Here is a 20,058-nt window from a genome sequence, read left to right on the forward strand (position 1 = left end):
CATTTAAACTGGACTCGACGAGCCGCAAAGCACTGCGGGCTGTTCTTTAGTAAGCCAGCTTGCCCGCGTGTGTTTGTGCGTGTGCATACACACACACACCCCCCCAGCGGCTTACTCTGAAGGTCAGTCTCCCGCATTTTACAGTCCCCTGCATCTAATCTTCATTAAGCCCGCGTACACGTGTGTGTGTATACACACACTGGCTTAAAGGTGACAACACACATACGCGCATTACACTTTATCCCCGTGCCAGACAGCAACGAGCTGTTAAAAATAACAAGGTTTTAGAGCAGGAACGCCGCTTCGCTCCCAGCCACGTACTCACCAGAGGTAACTAACCCTACCCCGTCCCCCACCCCGCTCCGCGGCAGGCGGCAGCCGCCGTCCTGCTCCGACTGCGCGCTGCGGCCCGGCCCGCCGCCCCCTCACCGGCGGGGGACGCACTGGGGAAAACCCGCCGCCCTCAGACCGGGACCAACCGCCGAGGGGGAGGCGGAGGGAGGGGAAGGGGGGCGGGCAAAGGCGGTTTCCGTACAGGCCAGCAGCGCGGCCGAAGCCGGTCAGCCGCTCCTCAGAGGCCGAGCTGGCGGGGGAGGGTGGGGCGGGAGGGGGCCGCTCCCCCCGCCAGGGCCGCGCCGCCCGGGCAAGGTCCGGCTGTCAGAGCCCCGCCGCCGCCGGGGCAGGGGAGGGGACGGGGCCGCACTCGGGCCCGTACGGGCACTGCAGAAACGCCCGGGGGTCCCTGCCAGACCCCCGCTCGGGGGAGCCGAGAACCGGGACGGGGAGGAAAGCCCCCTGGCCGCCCCCTCCCCCGCCGCACCGCCCCGACCCGGGGGGGAGGGGGGGCGAGCGGGGCCTCAATGGTGACGCTCCACTCACCACTTGGTAGCGGCTGGCGGGCTGGTGGTGATCCATCCTGGCCGCCCGCGGACACGCACAGACGCGGCCACCGCTCCTCCGACCTGCCCCGCGTCCCTCGGCCCTTCCCCCGCCCGCTCGACCGGAGCCGCCGCCCCGCCCCGCCCCGCCCCGGCCGCCCACCGCGCCCCCCGGCGGCGGAGCCGGCCCGGGCACCGCCCCCCCGCGCCCCGCCCCCGCCGGAGGTGCCGGCAGAGCTACGCCGCGCGCAGGGCGGCGGGGCGGGGCGGGGAAGTCTCCGCCCCTTCGCCGTGACGCCCCGCCCCACGCGTGTTCCGCCCCGCGTGCCCCCGCAGCCCAACCCCTCGGTCGCTGCCGGGCGCGCATGCGCGCTGCTGCTGCCGGGGGCGCGCGAGGGCGGCCATATTCTGGCGGAGCCCGTGCTGGCAGCTGCACCGAGGGAGGGTAGTGCTGCGCCGCCGTGCTCCCTCGCCGGACTCCCCAGCGTTGTACCTGTCCCAGGTTTCGGGGCTGCTGAGTCCGCGGGCTTCCCGCCTGTGGGCATCGCCATCTTCTCTGCTGCTGCAGGCTCTGAGGGTTGCTGCCTCCTGTCGATCAGTGTAGGGCTGGTACAGGCCCCGGCCTTGCTGCAGGCCTGCTCCCGGAGCCGTGCTGAGCTGAGAGCGCTGGCCGTGCTGGCAGCCGTCCTCAGCCTCGCCCCCGGTGGCATACACGGTGCCCAGCCTATGACCAGGTGTCTGCGCCTCAGCCTTTTCCCCACTTTTCTTTGCAGTACTGTTCTGTAAGGCTGTTCGGTCCCAAACTCATGCCTTGCTTAGATACTTACCTCCATGGGGTGAGAAGTAGGATGTGACCCAGAAGACATCTTGAGGACCTGGAGGATGATTTTGAATAGGCATCTGCATAATTATGAGTCATGAGCCCATTTGCCCTCTGTGACTTTGAAGGCAGATCATCACTGTATGACAAGAAAATGTGACTTTCTTCTGCCTTCCTCTTAAAACTGTTTATATGTTTATGACCTTCTGTGGTAAAAACAGTGAAAAACACCTTCACCTATAGTGGCATATCAGATGAGGATGACTCATTCCTAGGTTCCCAGTCTTTTGCATGTAGCTGTGGTATGAAACAATTTCGAAATAGCTGTAGATGCAGTGGGGAGGAGTGTTTGTACATGTACTGAAATATAACGCTTTCACAAAAGCAGTTTCTTGCTATCAGTAATAGCTTGCATGCAGAACTTTAACCTGCAACCCAGATCATCGCCTTTATCCAGGCTGATTGCTAGTACGGAGGCTGACCTGCACAGCAGGGTAAGTGTTTTTGTGCAGGCAGTCATTACTGATAAGCTGGGTGAGGACTTAAGGGAGTGGAGTTAAGTCCCAGTATGTATGCGTAGGAGGGCAGAGAAGTGGAGAGTGAGCTCAGAGTTTTGTTTCTAGACGGGGGTGGGAGTGAAGATATACAGGATCATGAGGGAGGAGGAGGTGGAAGCGTGAGGCTTTCCGTGTGTGCCTGGGACCTTGCCTGCAGCCCCGTATCTGCCTAATGCAGCGGTTACTAGAGCTACCCAAACAAGTTTGGAAAGTTTGGGCCTACTCTGTTGTTCATTGAATTTGTTATGTTCCTCATACAAGAACTCTGTTGCACATCAAAAGTCCTACCAGTTAGGAAACAAAGTTGGCAGAGATATATAGGTTATAAATGGATTAATATTATTATTTTCCTGACAGGATTTCCTCCTTCTTCCTCTTTATACATTATGAAAATTTCTATGTTTAATTATTCTGTCTTAAAAGGAACAGTTATTAGTAAAGGTCATACTGAGTTTAAGAATAGTTTGTACAGAGTACTACACTGTACTTCAGTTACCAAATAGAAGGAAAATCTCTTAATTATATTACCAGATTGCATGGGAAATGGAATTTGGACCATTCATGTAATAGGTTTAACTTCTAGTGTTTTCTACATTGTTAGAAACAAATTTCCCCAAAGTAAACTGTTTCTAAAGTGTTGCATGTGACATCTCAGCCCAAGAAGACATTTCCTGAAAAGTGGTGTACAAATCAAAAATGAAGTTTTGATCTGAAATTTTGAAAATGTCACCTAACCTCCATGGGTTTTGTAAGTGGGTTTTTTTGTATCTCAGCTCTGTGGAATACGCTGTCCTAGAAGCTCCAGTTTGCATGCTAGTTAGTAGCTGCCAAATAGCATTTCAGTGTGTAAATGTTGGAATATAAGTAAGAATTTATTAAGGTGTAACTTTTAGTTTTGAACTTGTACAAATCACTTTTTTTTAAGGGAAGAAAGGCAAGAACGAGAATGTCTTTAATAGTGAAATTAGAAAATATCCCATAGAGCTTGGGAAAAGTGTCAGTAGAGGCAGGGGTAGATTCAGTAAAGGTAGTAAAAGTGTGTGTGGGGACAGAGTTTTATATTTAGGGACAGATTTTGGATGGGTGATACAACTTATGAGATATACAGAGTCTCAACTTCTTTTTCTTCAGGAGTATTACCAGTGTACTTATGGGACTTATTTAAAGCCTAAATCAGTCACATTGTCTGTTTTGAGGGTATGTCCATCTTTCAGTTCTTACTCTTTCTGAAACATAGTAACTTTTTTTTAAAGTTATGTAACTAGATTAGAGCCTATGTCATTGTACTGGTAGAGGCTACAAAAGGAAGGTTGTGCATTTCTGTCAGGTCTTTGTATTTTCAAAACAGTGTTATCTGTATATTTTAATTTAACTGTCTGGTTCAAGAGGTTTTGACTATGGTGTAATATTAATCTATATTGCAAAGTAACTGGCAAGCATGAAGGCACCTTTAAATTACAGAACCACAGAATCACAGAATAGTTGAGGTTGGAAGGGACTTCTGGAGGCCATCTGGTCCAGCTCCCCTGCTCAAGCAGGGCCACATAGAGCTGGTTGCTCAGGGCCATGAATTTGAATGACCATGGCTTTTGAATATTTCCAAGGATGGAAACTCCACAAGCTCTTTGGGCAGCCTGTGCCAGAGCTCAGTCACCCTCACCATAAAAAAAAAAAAGTGTTTCCTGATGTTCAGAGGGAAGCTCCTGTGTTTCAGTGTGTGCCCAGTGTCTCTGGTCCTGTCACTGGGCACCCCTGGAAAGAGCCTGGCGCTGTCCTCTTTGCACCCTCCCTGCAGGTATTTACAGACACTGATGAGATCCCCCCCTGAGCCTTCTTTGCTCCAGGCTGAACAGTCCCAGGTCTCAGAGACTTCCCTCACAGGAGAGATGCTCCAGTCCCTTCATCATCTTGGTGGCCCTTTGTTGGACTCTCTCCGGTTTGTCCACGTCTCTCCTGTACAAAACATGTATTGAATGTGAGAAACGCGTATTTCAGAACTGTTAGGACTTTATTACTTACATGAACAAGTCATGTGGACTAAAACAGTTTAATGCTAGTTCTAAGATTTACTTTTTCAGTTTGACCTTCTTAAACTTTAAGGCCCTATAGTAGCAGTAATGGTTATCACTGTCTCCTGGATCCTGGCAGTAAATTGTTTATTGTGCAAGATCTGTATTTAAGGAAACATAGTGTTCTAAATAGCATGTAACAAAATAGTGTCAAAATGACATTTAAAATATTGCTTCAGATTTGTTTTAGGAAAGAAGAAACTTAATTGCTGTAGTCAGCAAGTTTACAACAGTTTAAACTTTGCTCCACCATGAAAATGCGCCAAGAAAAGAATCTTCTTGGTACTAGTTGCTGTTGCAAGCTCAATTCTGCAGAAAGTTGACCTGAAGGATGTGATCTGAATTCAGACAAGTCTGAATGTGATTGCACAAAGGCAAGCAGTACAGGACTGTTAGCAATTTAAAACCTGTTTTTCATTCATTATTCAATCGATGGCCAGCAAATAAGAAAACACTATATTTAACTTTACACTTCTTCACCTGTGTAAGGCTATTCAAATTTTTAAGGTTTCTGATGGAACTTACATAATAGGTAGATTTCCAAACTAGGTTAATTTTATTTTAATAAACATACATAAAACCAATACTGCATATTTATTCTACAGTTTTGTACTATTTCAAGTAAATATTATGCTTACTGTCCTGTTTTGCTTGTTGTACCATATAAAGAATTTAGAATAAAAGGTGTAGATTTCTGTCCAAAAACTGAACAAAAAAAAAATTTCAGTTTTTGTAGCTTCATTTTGCATCTTGAGCATTGGTTTTCAAACCTCTAATACAGATAATGTCAGTGGGAAATAAATAGATTTTTCCAAATCTAAGTCTAATGAAACGAATGTACCTAATTTATTCATGGACTGACCTGAAACCACGCTGTGCATTTACTATTTGTTTTCCCCGCTGTTTTCAAACTCTGTTTATAAACTATTTAGTTTTAATTCCATGTTCTTTTTTATGTAAACTGCACAAAATTTCTGATCTCCATATGGGTTTAGATAGCTACTTTAAGCAGGAAGTTGGCTTAAAGAAACCCCTGGGACTGAATTTATTAGGAAGAAATGGTTTTCTTCATCTTCTCCATTTTTAGGCCACATAGGCAATGACAGAGCCATCATTAACAGGAACACTGGGCTACTTTTAAGATTGCATAGCTGAACATGGATTTTCAATTACACTGTCATCATCTTTGTTCAGTGTGACTAGACATGTGTATAGTCTTGTAAATCTGGTCCTTGGATATGTCCAAATACCATGTGGATATATCTGAACCAGCTTTGAGTGTCATTACTGCATCTCAGAGCTCAGGGCAGGAAACATCCCAAGTACTTGCCTTGGTCTAGGATGGATTTTGCAGGTTGCGTGGATCTCTATACTTCCACACCTATTTGCCATTAGTCACAGAGACAATTTTACACTAGTTCAGGTGTATTCTGACAAACTTGTGCATAGCTGTACTTTGTCTAAATCGGTGGCATGGTCAGATCCCTATGTCTCTGTTGCCTCCCTTACAATTTACACTAATTACCTTTGCTGGCCACAAGCATGGTTAAAGCAGGAGACCACAGAAGTGAAGGAACATGATCCTCAATGCAGACATAGCTGTGCTTCCGACAGATTCGGGGAGCCAATGCTCCCATTAGCAGCAATACAGCTTCTTCAGTATAGTTTGCTGGTTTTGCAGAAAAAAAAAAAAAGGCAGAACAAGTTGTCACTGAGAGATGATTGCTTAGCCAGTTTTGTGGAGTAAGCTATGAATCCAGAGGAAATGGTACAGAGTCCATAAATAAAGGCTGAGGCAGTGTGTGCTTGTCTCTGAGAGGGCATTCTTCTTAAAAAGTCTTATTTCCACATAAGGTGACACAAACTGGATGTTGCTCTGAAGAATGAATGCAAAGGCTGACAGCATTTCACACAGGTGACAGAAAGGTCTAACAGTGAGTAATAATGATCTGGTAAGTCCCACCTCTTCGGAGAGGCATGTGTACTCTGAGAGAAGTCAGAACAAAGCAGAAGAATCACAGGAGTAAACACATGTGTCCCAGTTTGGAGCTGTTGTCTTTAAAACTATTTTGTCTTTAAAATCTATGAGTTTGTAAATATTTTTTTAAGAAGTCTTTTAATAAAATATAATCATTTAAATATTTGTGTGTAGCAAACACCAGTGGTGGACACTACCTAAAAAAACCACAAACAACAAAACCAAGAGGTAATTACAATTTTTAAAAATTTCTATGCAATAGTTTTTCAGGTTTTTTTCAGATACAGATCTGATGTTAAAAACCTAGTCTTGACGGCAGCAAAATGTGCTGTTATGGAAATAACTAATATTTAACAAACAAAAAAATCCCCACATGGCTTTGAAGTTGCCATTTAACAAATGGGATTGAATGGAATGTGCAGAAGTCAGGCAGAGTCAATAAAACTGATGACAGTAAAGTAGAAATACAGAATAAAGAATGTAACTATACACTAAACTGTGAAGGAATGTGGGAAATATGTGAGAAAATACCTCCAGTTAGAAAACAAAGAACACAAAAAAAATCCCCAAACGCTTGAGATCTGTTGGAAAAAAATGGTAAAAAATACAGATGCCAATATGCAGCATTTCCATTCTGATCTTGGCAATGCTTGTCTTTTTTATACTATCAATAAGGTGTGATTAAATAGAAAACAGTTTTAGCGTGTATCCCTTAGGAAAAAGATTATTCAAATATTTGTTCAGCCATTAATCTGAAAGCTACCTTGTTTTTAATTTGGTTGTTTGCAAAAAATCTAAACAGTTAAGGCCTGCATGTTATCTGAAAATCATTTTGTTATACAACTAGAAGAGGAAAGACCAAGTAATAGATACACAAGTAACTCCATGATCTTGTAGTGCCAATATTGCTTTAAAATATTAACTGCAATGCATGGTCTTTGTCCTACAGGAACAGAGAGAAACTGAGTATATATTCACGGTAAGTGAATAGTAAGTCTAATGTATTGGCATTTCTCCTAACACTGATAACACAATATAAAAATCTATTTGAAAAAACTATAAAATGAAAATTATTTTTTCAGTATCAAAATGATGCTGATCATTCAAATTAGATGTCCTGTGACACACTGTCCTGTACGGTATGATAATGGTCTTGTTCTAAATAACTTTCAGTCTGTTCATCATTATATATGTTTCCCATATATACAGCTCTTGAGCAGGCTTTATGCCCAAATTGATTTTCTTCTATATAAAATAAAGCTCTGCATAAATTATAAACCTCTTGTATTATAAACACAGAACAAAAGGGTGGTTCCTAATCCAACTGCATTAAAAATCACACGGTGTTGCGCTGTTACACTGACTCCTTGTAATGCTAGGTTAGTTTCCTTTGAACCTAAGTCAGAATATAAACAAAAATAGAGCATTACCATGCCATTAGCCACCACATCATCACTTGCCAGTTGTATCGCTAACTCAGCCTAAATTCTGACTGAGGCCCCGTGCCTCTAGTCTCCTGCTGAGTAAGCATTCTGTATCTTGCAAAGCACTTCAAATGACTTTTAGAGGATTTCTGACATCCATAGTTTTTACCTGTTAGCTAGACACACAAGCTTAGGTGGTGGTTAAAACTGTCTGAATATGACTGCTTACCTCAACAGGTAACTTGTTAAACATGGAGAAAAATGTTCTTTTTCACTGGACTAGCATGTTAACAGTCAAACAACATGTGTCCCACTGTCAGAATACACTGTGCTATTTCAGCTAGAGGCAGTCACCCAAATTTTATCCAGACACACCTCAGGAACTAGTAATACGCAAACACATAGTCACAACTGTAATTAAGATTGCTCAAGTCTTTTCCATACTCTTGTTTTCCAAAGAATGTAGCTTTCTGGAAAAAATGCCTGGTTTGCTGAATCTGAGTGGAAGTATCTGTCAACATCTGAGCTGATCTAGACTGCAGTGGCAGAAAGTAAAAATTAATTTTGAGAAATCTTCAATGACAATTTCCACTGAAACCAGCTTTTGTTCAATTGTGTGGTGCGTGTATATAGCTTTGGGCATGATATTTCAGCATTCATACCAGTTTTGAGGCAAAAAAGACAGTGCTATGCTTCAGTGTCTTAAATGCTGCTGGGAATGTACAGAGCTGCTCTGAACTCAGCACTTCAGTAATGGTCTGATCCTGCACATCATTATGTGAGTTCAGCTAAATGAAAGGAGGAAGACTTATCTTAAAATATTTGTCAGCTGTGCTGCCCAGATTTATTCCACCACAGAGCAGTTACCTCACCTAAATTTAGTTGTTTCTGTTACAGACATCTGCCTAGGATCTAGGTATCTGGATGTTTTTTATAGTGAGTGGAGAAAAACAGTAATTTTCATCATGCAGTTAATCTCATTCTAAGATAAATGCTTCTGGTCCTGTCACTAGGCACCACGGAAAAGTATCTGGCAGCCTTTTCTTCATTCCATCCCTTCAAGTATTTATATACATGGATGGGATTCTCCTGAGCATTCTCTTGCCCATGCTGAACAGTGCCAGCGCTCATCCTGGAGAAGCAAACAAGGAAGGGTGCTCTCCTGGACCCGATACTTAAAAACAAGGAAGAACTGGTCAGGGATATGAAAGTTGGAGGCAGCCTTGGCTGCAGTCACTATGTGACCACTGGAGTCACAGGATCCAGAAGGACCCAGGAGGAGGATCCCAAGAAGAGGAAGCAGGGCAAAAAGCAGGACTACAACCCTGCATTTCAGGAGAGCAGACTTCAACCTTTTCAGATATCTGGTTGGAAGAATCCTGGGGGTTATGACCCTGGAAAGAAGAGGGGTCCAGGAGAGCTGGTTGATTCAAAGCTCACCTCCTTCAAGCTCAAGAAGGGTCCATCCTGACAAGTAGGAGATCAAACAAAGGCAGCAAGAGGCCTGCAGGAATGAGCAAAGAGCTCCTAAATTAATTCAGACATAAAAAGGAAGTGTACAATATGTGGAAGCAGGGACAGGTGACCCATGGGGTGTGCAGAGTCTATCTTTGATAAAGGTATGTTTCTCAAAAAAATAGAAGAAGGTACTTCATCTCAGTGTTGAAGCTCTTTTTTTTTTTTTTGGTAGGATATCTCAACTGATTAGCCCTTTCTGTCTGGAAAGTTGAGGAAAAGGCTACTTAAGGGCTAATTTTGCTCATCACAGAATAAGGGGGATAAGACGAAAGAGGGAAAAGATACTCAGCGGTTAATTCTAGGCATAGGAGACTAGTCTGTACTTTTGGAACCATGTTCACATGCTAGCCATATTCTCTTGGAGGTGAAAACCTTGTGAGCATAAACCACCATGCTAGTTCTGCAATGTGGCCATAACAGAAAAAAAAACAGACGGGTGCCCATCTCAGAAAGAAGAATGAGTGACTGGGGATCAGGACCACGGCATGTCCAGCCATAAATCTATATCTTAATAAGTGCATTGAGTAAGAATTAAGTGAGCTTATTTCCTTGTCATTTGGAATACTGCACAGTGAGAGCTTCCAGAAGTGCTGAATCATGTGCTGACAATACTGCTATTAAGCTGTTTACACTGGCAAATATAATAATAAGCAAGATGGTGGGAATTGAAAATGGGAGCCTCTGTAAAATCTGCAGGCAATGTTAAGTCTCAGAAAGAAGAGGAGATGCCAGCCAGGAGGAGAAACAGGTGAAAAATTATTTGCAGAAACCTTTGTAAACTTAGAAACCAACAGATGTGAGAAACAATATTGCCTAAGATGCTGACTGATACTTTGAGAGAGTTTGGCTGGAACTAAGAAATAGTCCTTTGCTCCCTATACCTACAGATCTAAGATTGCTTTCCTAGATCCTTTTTCCATTGACCACATCTCAGCTGCATTTGAACTCAGGCATGCATTATACTAGACTCGGACATGCATCACACCAAATTTCCTAGCCTTTGATATATACTGTACCAAGTTTAAACAGAAATGAAGCCCAGAATTGCAAGCTGAATGGGGCCTATAGTGTCTTCCAGCATTTTTTTCTGATATTTACAACTGAAGATGAAGATCTGGGTCTTGTGCAAGAATCCCAGCAAAAGTGAATGTAGCAGGTATAGTGACAAGTCAGCAAGCACTACATGAATATGGCTGTAACTCTGGTGTCAACAAGCAACACAAAATGTTGCTTAACTCAGCACACAAATGTCCACTTGGAAGGACGTGCTGGTCTTGACTATTTCAACTCTGAGACAAATGTCCCAGTCATGAAGGAAGCATGGTATTTGTTGGGCTCATTCGGACATCATCAGAGTTACGAGTGATAGAAAAGCCGGTTCCAAATCCATAATGTGCCAGTTGTTCTGACATATGAGCTCTCACATAGGTAAAGCATGTGTAGATAAGACCATGGTATCTGCATTTCAAAACAGTTTTGCCAAGCATGTGCTTTTCAGGATGTCTTTTAGAAACGCTATCTGATCTTAGCACTCTCAGAACTAGATAAAGAAAGTGTTAATAATTCACTCTCCTTGAAAATCAAGGGATGCGTTGCCAGGATTCCAAGCACGTTCAGGACACTATAGGTGGGACTGGGCTCTTCAAATGGCAGCATCTGTTTGCAAGGTGAGCTGAATAGCTCTCCTGACTCTTCAGCCTTACAGCCCAGCGCATACAGTGCTACTGTTACGATTATCAGGCTTCAGGCTCTGTGTTAAGCTGACAACACAGGCCTTAGGACATGTCAGGATTCACCTGGACTTGTCTTGACCTACCTGGAGGTTGGGTTTAGTTTGTTTAGCTGTATCAGCAGTTGTCTGATAACCAGGTGACTTACCTGATTTGTTTCAGCCTTTCTTAGCTATGTACAGTTGAATGGTGTAACGCCTATTGTAATATACATTTTTATAAGTAGTAAATACATGTAGTTTTTCTTTCTATAGTGACCTATCTATAATGCTAGAATAAAAATGCAGTGTAGAGAAGCACAGTCATAGGATGACAACTGAAGCCTTGAAAGTGCAGACACAGGATGATAACAGAGGGCCCTGGGTCATAAACAACTCGGTAGTAGTCAGTTACTGACCATCAAAGGAATGCAACCTTGGGAGCTAGGTAAAACAATTTAGGTGTAACAAACAGAGCAAAGAACAGGAATCTGATATATGTAAAACATACCATACAGAGTAGATTTGGTTATAATATGGAAATGGGAACCAATGAATAAGGAGCAAGTGGACTGTGTTAGCAAGTACATAATAATGACACTAAGCAGTCCCAAGAGTAAGAACCAAGGAGTAAGAAACCATCAACACCAACATCATATTTCCAGAAAAGAGGAGGAGGAACGCCCCAACATCATAATTCTTCCATGGATGACTTGTCATGACACCCTCCTCCCAAGATAGAAGCCATCAATCTTAGGACGTGATCTCTGTGTCACCAGAATGACAGTGGAAGGGTGAGCATAATGCTAGAGAAGGGGAAAATTACTACAAAGTTTGGGTATTTCGGTTTTCACTGTATCATTATTAAGTAATGTTTGGATAATTCAAACTATAATTGTTAGTATCATTGTACCCGGACTAATACTAATTCTTTGATTAGACTGTCAAGACTTTAATTAGACTAGCAGTAAATTCCCAGTTCTGTGTAAAACACGTGACCCACATGAACTGCACAAGTTCCACACTGGCAGGGGCAACCTAAGCTGTAATTTAAATGCAGCAAATTAGTAACAAGTTTATAGAGACTGTGGGCAACCTAGACTTATAAAATTTAGTGCAACTATCAACTGTATTGACTGATTTCCACTGACTGTAGTGGGAGCTTGGGCATCTAGCTCATAGATAGGCATCTAGCTATACCCCGTGTGCCTTCAAAAAGCTACAGAATGTGTGTTTTGACACTCTTATTGCATAATTGAAAAGATCCCAGACAAGTGCGAGAAGGATTTATTTTTCTGATACCAGGGGATTAGCAATGGATGGATAGATGCTAAATAGAAAGGATAGAGTCACAGAATCATGTAGGCTGGAAGGGAGATGCGGAGGTCAGCTAGTCCAACTCTCTGCTCAGAGCAGGCCCGATTAGATCAGGTTACTCAGGCCTTGCCCAGTCAAATTTTTGATATCTTCAAGGATGGAGAATCTGTTTCATTTGGAGTCCATATTTACTCCATTCTCTCAGTGTCAGAGGGAGGATGTTGGTCTAAATGTCTGTGGTGTTTTTTTCCTGACTTAGTATAGCTATACTGCTTTTGTACAATGTCAATTTTCTTCCTCCTTCAGCAGTTTTTGAAGATACAGTCATAATTCTGAGCAAGCACTCAGATGGAAGAAAGCTCCCCTCATATAAACTCCTCAAGTATTTTGTAGAAAAAGAAGCCAACGGACACAAAAAATTTGGAATCCTACCAAGGCATGAATATTTATAGCACCAGATGTTTGAATGAACTGGAAGACCCTTAACTCCATCTGAACCAGATGCCCATATGAACAGAGCTGAGAGGAGAAAAAGACAGCTTTTCAGGCTCTTTTCTGAATCAGAGAAATAAGAGTACCATTTAAGTAGGAGAGAGATATTTTTGTAATGGGGGTCTAGGGATATGTCACAGAATTAGCCTCTACTAATTCTGAGAAGGCTATTTATCACCAGGGTGATAAGTTCGGATTTAGCAAAGGAAAAAGCTGTATGAATCTTTGCTGTAACTTGTTACTCCACTGTTTCTAAACATTATACCTGACATTCATTACTGAAAAATATAGTGATTCATATGTCAGAGAGAATAATAGTGAATCAGTCTGTATTCAGGAAATTGGTGTGGGTATCCTCTATCTTTTCTCCAAATCTACCAGGCAAATTAACATATCCAATAGATCAAGTTGCTAATTCATTTCATTATTAGTACTGTTGCCCCTGAAGGTGAGTAATTTTAGTGTCTGTGTATGTAAACTCCATTAGAATTGGTTTACATGATCATAACATCAGTCATCATGTAAGAGCTCTTAAATCTGAAAGACTTAGATTAAATACCTATACCAGAAAAGAAGTATTCCTATGCAAAACCAAATGATTAGGGCAATAATATCAATGAGTCAGAGCCTATCAATGGCCTCAATACTAAGTGACTGGCTTACTTCCCAACAGCATGAATAGGAGAAGTAAACCCACTAAGCAGTGACTAGGTTTTCTTTCATTCTTTGTGTCTTCAGTACAGAAGTCTGGCAATATTCAGGGCACAAGCATAATCCCAACCGACATTGCTAACTAGAACATGTGTTAAATATGTGCACTATGTACACCACAGCTGGAATATTCATAGGCAAGTGCTCAAACTTGGTTCTTCAGAAAAATAAACCACTATATGTTGATTTTGTATTGAATTTTGCGCAGAGTTCAAGATTTGAAATACCTGCCTCCAAATCTGTGACTGATTTATGTCCACGATAACCAAGAAAAGATGCAGAACCACAACTGCTCTCTGCTGTTTTACAAAACAAAGCAAGGGAAAGTAAGTGTAATGATTGCTTGTGATTTTTGAATAATCACTCCATGACTAAGTATCTCTTGTAGACTGTAAAATCTGTCAGGACTTTCCCTTCTTTTTGCTTCAAAGTGCAAGATGTAATCTAATTTTCTCTCATAGTAACACACAGACAATAATACAATGTCCAGTTTCCCTTTCTGAGAGCAAAACAGTAGAGGCATCTTATGTGCAGCACCTCAGCACCAGATACCTCATCAAGAGGGTGACAATGGATGCAAAATGAGATGAATAGAAGTTTTCTTGTGTTTTATGAAAGCACATAAAGTTAGTTTTCTAAGGCCATAGGAGGATCTTAAATGTCTGTCTTGATTTTAAGACAGCTAAACACACATGTAGTTGACGGCAACGAGTGTTTAAGGTTATTTCTGAATTGCTGGTAAATGTAGTGGAATTGCTGTTGCTGTGAACCCTGCTATAGAAAATTCATAAAGGCACAGGAATGAACTCTTCCTGAAGGACCATTTCCTTCCCGTAAATTTCTATGGAACAAAAGCAAATTTCCTGCAAAAGATCTCATTCACCTCGGTGAGAGCAGAATTGGGTACCTGAAAAGGATAGAGGATAAAAACAAGGTTACTTAGCAGCTAACTGTAGGGGGTAGTATGTTTTCCCTGTCTACTGCAGAAGAGCTACTACATTGTCTGGCATTCCCCTGAAGCAGTGTCCTTGTCTGCAGAGAGGCTGGATGAAAGCTCTTGCATCACCTTTTATCAGAGGGAGGCACAAATGCTAAAGATGTGCCAAAGTACACATTAGTATTTGATTTTTTAAAAATACCATTGTGTCCAAAGCTGAAGAACAAATAGAATTTTATATTTTCCTGTATTTTGGTACAATAATATGTTGTCACTTCAGCCAAGTATGAATAATTCATTCAGTGAATCTCTATCATTTCTTTCTAAATGAGCCTACAATAAGATAATAGTGCCTTTTGCAACAACAGTTAGTACCACAATAGTAGAACTTCCTAAGGTTAAAATAAGCAAGGCTAAAATAAACATCTTTGAACTGTAAGGGCCAGATACTTTACATGTCCCTAACTGTATGAAGCAGCTCTAAAAACAGGATTTGTAAATCCCTCTGAAATAAATTCTCAGGTGTCATCAAGCTTCTATATTGCTTCGAAACTTTTTTTTTTTTAAGAATTATTTTTTGGAATAAAGTAGATAGATATTCCATGAATCAGAACACAGATCACTGGAATTTAAAGAAAACATAGCTGTAAGACACTATTAACTTATGACAGTTATTAAGACTTGCCCCGGTTCATGGGAAAGTAAGGCTGGATTACTGCATTTATTTCCTTTCGTTGTCTCCCTTCATATTATAGTTGTACTACACAGCCAGATCAACTGGAAATGCTAGATTAAACAAACAAACAAACAAACCCCCCCATGCTTTTTTCCATCATTTGAGACTCTATGTGAGGGTCACCTGAAATGCCCTAGGATACTTAGGTCATCCTAACAGAACTTTGGGGATACCTCAGCTTTTTGAGGTGTCAAATCGCATCTATCTGAGAAACCTGAGGGCCTTTGAAATGGCAACTGAAAGTTGAGGCAACTGTAGCAAGTTTTTGTATCTTTCCTAATTCTCTTCCTTCTTCCACCCGGCTTAGGAAGCCCACACAGCAGCCTCTTAAGAAATGAAGAAGCAGCTCACAGTTGCAATTCATTTTATAATTGACAAAATTATGTTTCTGAGATAGCTTTTTTTAAAAAAAAAAGGTCTCGAAGATCAAAAATTGACAGACTGGCTTAAATTGTCACAGAAACAAATGATTAGTAAATGAAACAGCAACAGGCTAACAACAAAGGCCCAGAAGGGGAAAATATTGTATAGATCCGTAACTATTTCCATCAGCAAGCTATTACAAAAAATGCCAAGACAAATAATGGGTCATTTTAAATTATGCGGCTGTTACATAAAGGAGGAAAGGTGTGTAGGGAGAGATAATATCCTGAAAAGAGGCTTTTATGCTTGCCTTTTTCCTGGTTCTAGCACTTATCTAGTAAATTAAAATCTCGCTCCCACAGACATTGCCTCATTTCTATTCTTGGTCTATCATGAAAATCACAATGCTACTTCCACACATATTTTATAAATCAAATAAATGGTAAACTTTAGAAGAGATAGAGCAAGAAATCAAGAATACTGAGAATGGCCAGGACTTGAGCTGTCAGATTCTCTTTCCTAGCCATTGTCTGGCCCTGTTGGAAAATACCTTTTTTCCTGGGATTTGTTGGATAATAAAAGTTGGTCCTGTAATATTCCTTCCTGGAATCTACCTGGGTTCCAATCAAGTATTAATGAAAAGTAAAAACTAGTCTAATAGCTTCTACCTCTCAACCATTTCATATTTAAGGAATATCTTTAGCTTGCATACTCATATTGACTTCTTTTCTGTATTAGATATGTAGAATTTCTAGATATGCTTTACATATGCAAAATGATAAATTCAGAAGATGCTTTGAAAGATTATGATGCCAGCTGGTGGCCACTTAACTTTTGTCTGTCAGAATACTAATAAGGGAAGTTGACTGTGAAGCTGTAAAGTGCTGAAAGCAGTAAAAAAAAGAACAGAACCTTGGCACAGTAAGTAATAGAAAAAAAATAGCTGAGTTGCTCATAAAATACAGTGTTTTGGAGAATCCAAATAAAGAGGGATATCAGGTGATATTTATAAAACAGACTTGTGGATTTTAAAACTATGTGAATGTTATGGATGATCTTGATGCAAACAAAGAGGCCATTGGATAGTATGGCAACAGGAATGATATGAACAGGGTTTTGATAAAGGCTGGAAAAGAACAACTGAGAACTGATGTGCTTCAGAGGTCATATGTCTTTGGAAACAGAATCTCTGAAAAATATGATAAGGCAGAAGAAAGGCCAAGGACAGCCATGGCCTCTGGGTCATACAAAATGTCCTACTCCCTCAGGATCTTGTTCCCAAAACCTGCCAATAGCAGATGTGCAGAGAAGAGGGTAAGAACAAGACAAGTATCTCGTGACACATCCCCAGAATATTTGCTCAGCTCCCAGCAACCTGTGGTTACAAACTGTATGTACCATCTTTCTAACAAACCCCCATAGGATTTTCTTCAATAAATTTCTTCACTGCTTTTTGAACTCTTGCGACATTTTAATATTCTAGTGCCACATGGCCAAGACTTCTACACTGTATGAAGAAGTATTTCCTCTTCTGTTTTTTCTATCCATCACATTTATTTGATATCCCTTATGTATTTTTCTCAAAGGGACAATGAGCAGTTGATCTCTATTCACACTTCCCACCCTACTTATGTAGACTGCTGTCATCTTTCTCTTGGTCTTCTTTTTTTCAGACCTCCTAGATCTGAAAGAGCCAGTGAAGAGCTGGTGGTAAAAGCACTGCATATGAGATGGAGTAGGGCAAAAGGAATATGGGAAGATATCACTGAACTGGAGAAGACGAGCTGATGGAGAATGAAAACGGGCATCTTTTAATTTCAAATACTACAGTTATAGACCAGTTGAGGGAAGATGTGAGTAATCTTCTTAATTATCTTAAAAGAAAACACCTTCTTCTGGAAGCAAATATGGAAGAAATATTTTAAAAAATAAACTGAAGAGGAAATTAGATTGCTTGGGAACAGCAAGATAACAGATACTGGTAAATCTCTTCATTAACTATAAAATGCATAAGATAACAAAAAGACTTAAGCTAGGTTTAGTAGTCTGAAGATATCTCAGTGGAACAGATGAATACTAACACATACCAATTTATGAGAAAGCATGATGAAATTAAATCGAAAGATTATCATGGCATCTCTACCATTAATACCATCTTCATTACATTATCCCAAAATCAAAGGAAATGAGAAGGGAACATCAATATGGGATTTAGAATAAATGTACCCCTGGGGGATCAAATATTTTACATTTGTCAGCTACTCAAGAAAAAGATGGAAAATACTATTAAATATATTGATTTTATCAAATGTGAAAATATGCACATTATGACATTCTGTAAAATAGCCTTGGGTTTTGATGAAAAATTTGGAATCCTAAAACATTTGAATGATAAAATTAGATGCTTGGAGCTGAAAAATGTACTATATAGATAGAGGGAGAAATCTCTCTTCAGTGTTGTGTCAGTTTATGAGTACTCTGGGATATGCTCTATCCTCTTTGAAGTAACTATTGAAAAATGATTTAATCAAAGGTAAAATTTTCAGAATATCACAACTGCAGAAGAGTTCTACCATCTTTTTAGATATGCTAATTATTTGGTTATCATAGGAGATACATATAACAGAAAAAAAATTATTGGATTAAGCTAACAAATTATATTAGCCACCAGCCTGTAAACATAAATATCAGTAAAGTAAAGCAATTTTAAAACCTACAAGCATTAACTGAGAATCATTTGGGGACAGAGTAAATTAAGGCCTGGGTGCACACACAGAATGCTTATAATTATTCTTCGGATAATTTTAGCTCCAAAATTAATTGCAAAAGACTGTGTCATATAGAAGATTCTTAAAAGTTTTTGTTTTCTATGGTTGGAACATTTGAGTAAGAAAGACAATTCAATATATTATAAAGTACCAATTTATGTTTGGGTTAGTGAATACTTTTTTTTCATTAAATTTATAGGAACATAATTGTCATTTGAATTTTCCATCCCTTCTTCCAGAATACCTTGAAATAGTAAATAAGTTCAAAAGGAAGGACACACTCAAATGTCATTTTCCTAGGAAACACGCTGATTCTTTCACTTTCCCTGGACATGTTTCCATTGTGGGTTTTTAAAGTACCATCACCCTTCAAAGACTGCTGAAGAATCTGTGTTCTTTAACAGAACTAAAAATCTGAGAAGTCGTACCAACCAAAAAACTAGAGTAGAAGTGTCTGATGCAATGCTGTACAATACTGATACAACTGTTTTTCTTACTAAAGCAACCTGAGGATTAATGAACATCAAAATACTTAGGCGCAAGTTATCCCCTTAATATTTTCATGGTTCACTAAAGCTAGAAGAAGCTGTGCACTTCAAGGAGTGAAATCTGGGCAGTGGGGGGTTTTTTCCCCTCTTGAGCATCTAACATGAGGATTTATTTTACATATTTGCAGCTTGAAAGTTGTTAGTCCATCTGCTAGTTTTTAGACATAACCTGCTTGAAAATGCTGTGCTGTAACTGTATAAACAAGTATGTAAGTATAAATAAAATAAGTATAAGCAAACCAAGTCAAGTCATTTATGTTGCTAATTTTGTCACAACTGTTTGCTGGTGATAACCTGAGTCTTTCTGTGTGCATAAATTCTGTGCAAATGGTCAGTGGAAGGAGCATTTCTGGGCACTGACTGAGCAGCCAGAGGAGAGGAGAGCCAATACAGTGCTTGGGGGAGTGATCCAGCTGGTAGCTGGCATGGCTCCTAGCCATCAAGTTTCCTCCTGCATTAAGGAAGAACTCTTTGCCCTGTGCTTGTTCAGTTATTCAGGCCAACATCTTTTTGAAAAATAGGTCTATAATTAGGCACTAAATCCATACATTCAATTTAAGCAATCGGACTTTCTGAATTGTCAGGCATCTGGAAATTTCCACATCAGCTGGCTGGTCTATATTAAGAAATCAAATGTACCAAGGACTGTTCTTTGGCATTAAAGGCAATTGGCATGGGGCAGCCCCCACCCCCACACCTGTGTGGCTCGGCTCTCCAGAACAGGGTGGTCTGGCCTAAATTGCCTGTTGGGAACAGTCTCTTACCCATGCTATTACCCAAACCATGCCTGGGAACTGTTAGAAAGCTGGGCAAAGCCCAGAATTCTCTAAGGGATTGTACTTGCAGTTTAATGATATAAACCATTAAATTACAGTGCCTAAGGATACTCCCCAGGCTTTTTAAATTGCTAACACAGGCGTGGCTAGTAAGCACTCCTAGGTGCTCAGGATTTCTAAAAACAAGGACATTTCTGGGTTTTTTTTTTTTCCTTACTCTTTTACTGTTCCCCTTTGGAGAAGATTAGTCTAAGCCACTTAGTTTCTTTACTAGTATTAGTGAGTAAAGACCTTCCATTATATCTTTCCCACTAGACTAGGATGTTCCTCCCAGCTTGTTACCACCTCACTTTCTTATATATGGGGTTACACATTAATCTGTGAAAGTTAGACATGGACTGGTACAGTAATTTGGAGATTCAGTTCCTTGTACTGTACTTTTTAGGCAGCCAGGCTGT

The 20,058-nt window shown here is 40.9% G+C and overlaps 1 protein-coding gene and 1 long non-coding RNA gene across 7 annotated transcripts in view; one reads left to right on the plus strand and one right to left on the minus strand.

The window, feature by feature from the left end:
• The window catches only part of NDFIP2 (Nedd4 family interacting protein 2), a 47,164-nt gene extending 46,158 nt beyond the window's left edge, over positions 1-1,006 (minus strand). For 2 of the 4 annotated variants that reach the window (XM_074859438.1, XM_074859435.1), the window contains exon 1: positions 880-1,006. In XM_074859438.1, coding sequence (XP_074715539.1) covers positions 880-915 — 36 coding nt within the window. In that variant the 5' untranslated portion in view covers positions 916-1,006. The remainder of the gene's footprint in view (positions 1-879) is intronic. The other 2 variants (XM_074859436.1, XM_074859437.1) reach the window with 1 other exon arrangement.
• On the plus strand, positions 307-19,054 carry LOC141939532 (uncharacterized). Of its 3 annotated transcripts, XR_012627613.1 has the most exons (5): positions 307-330; positions 6,179-6,276; positions 7,252-7,281; positions 17,182-17,489; positions 18,516-19,054. It is a non-coding gene; the product is annotated as an uncharacterized LOC141939532 (long non-coding RNA). The 3 variants fall into 3 exon arrangements; XR_012627611.1 differs by lacking the exon at positions 18,516-19,054 and having other exon boundaries at positions 17,182-17,775; XR_012627612.1 differs by lacking the exons at positions 307-330; positions 18,516-19,054 and adding an exon at positions 1,554-2,192 and having other exon boundaries at positions 17,182-17,775.
• Positions 19,055-20,058: the final 1,004 nt, after the last annotated feature.

Source organism: Strix uralensis, chromosome 2 (genome assembly GCF_047716275.1).
Source record: "Strix uralensis isolate ZFMK-TIS-50842 chromosome 2, bStrUra1, whole genome shotgun sequence".
In the NCBI taxonomy this organism is placed as follows: Eukaryota; Metazoa; Chordata; class Aves; order Strigiformes; family Strigidae; genus Strix; species Strix uralensis.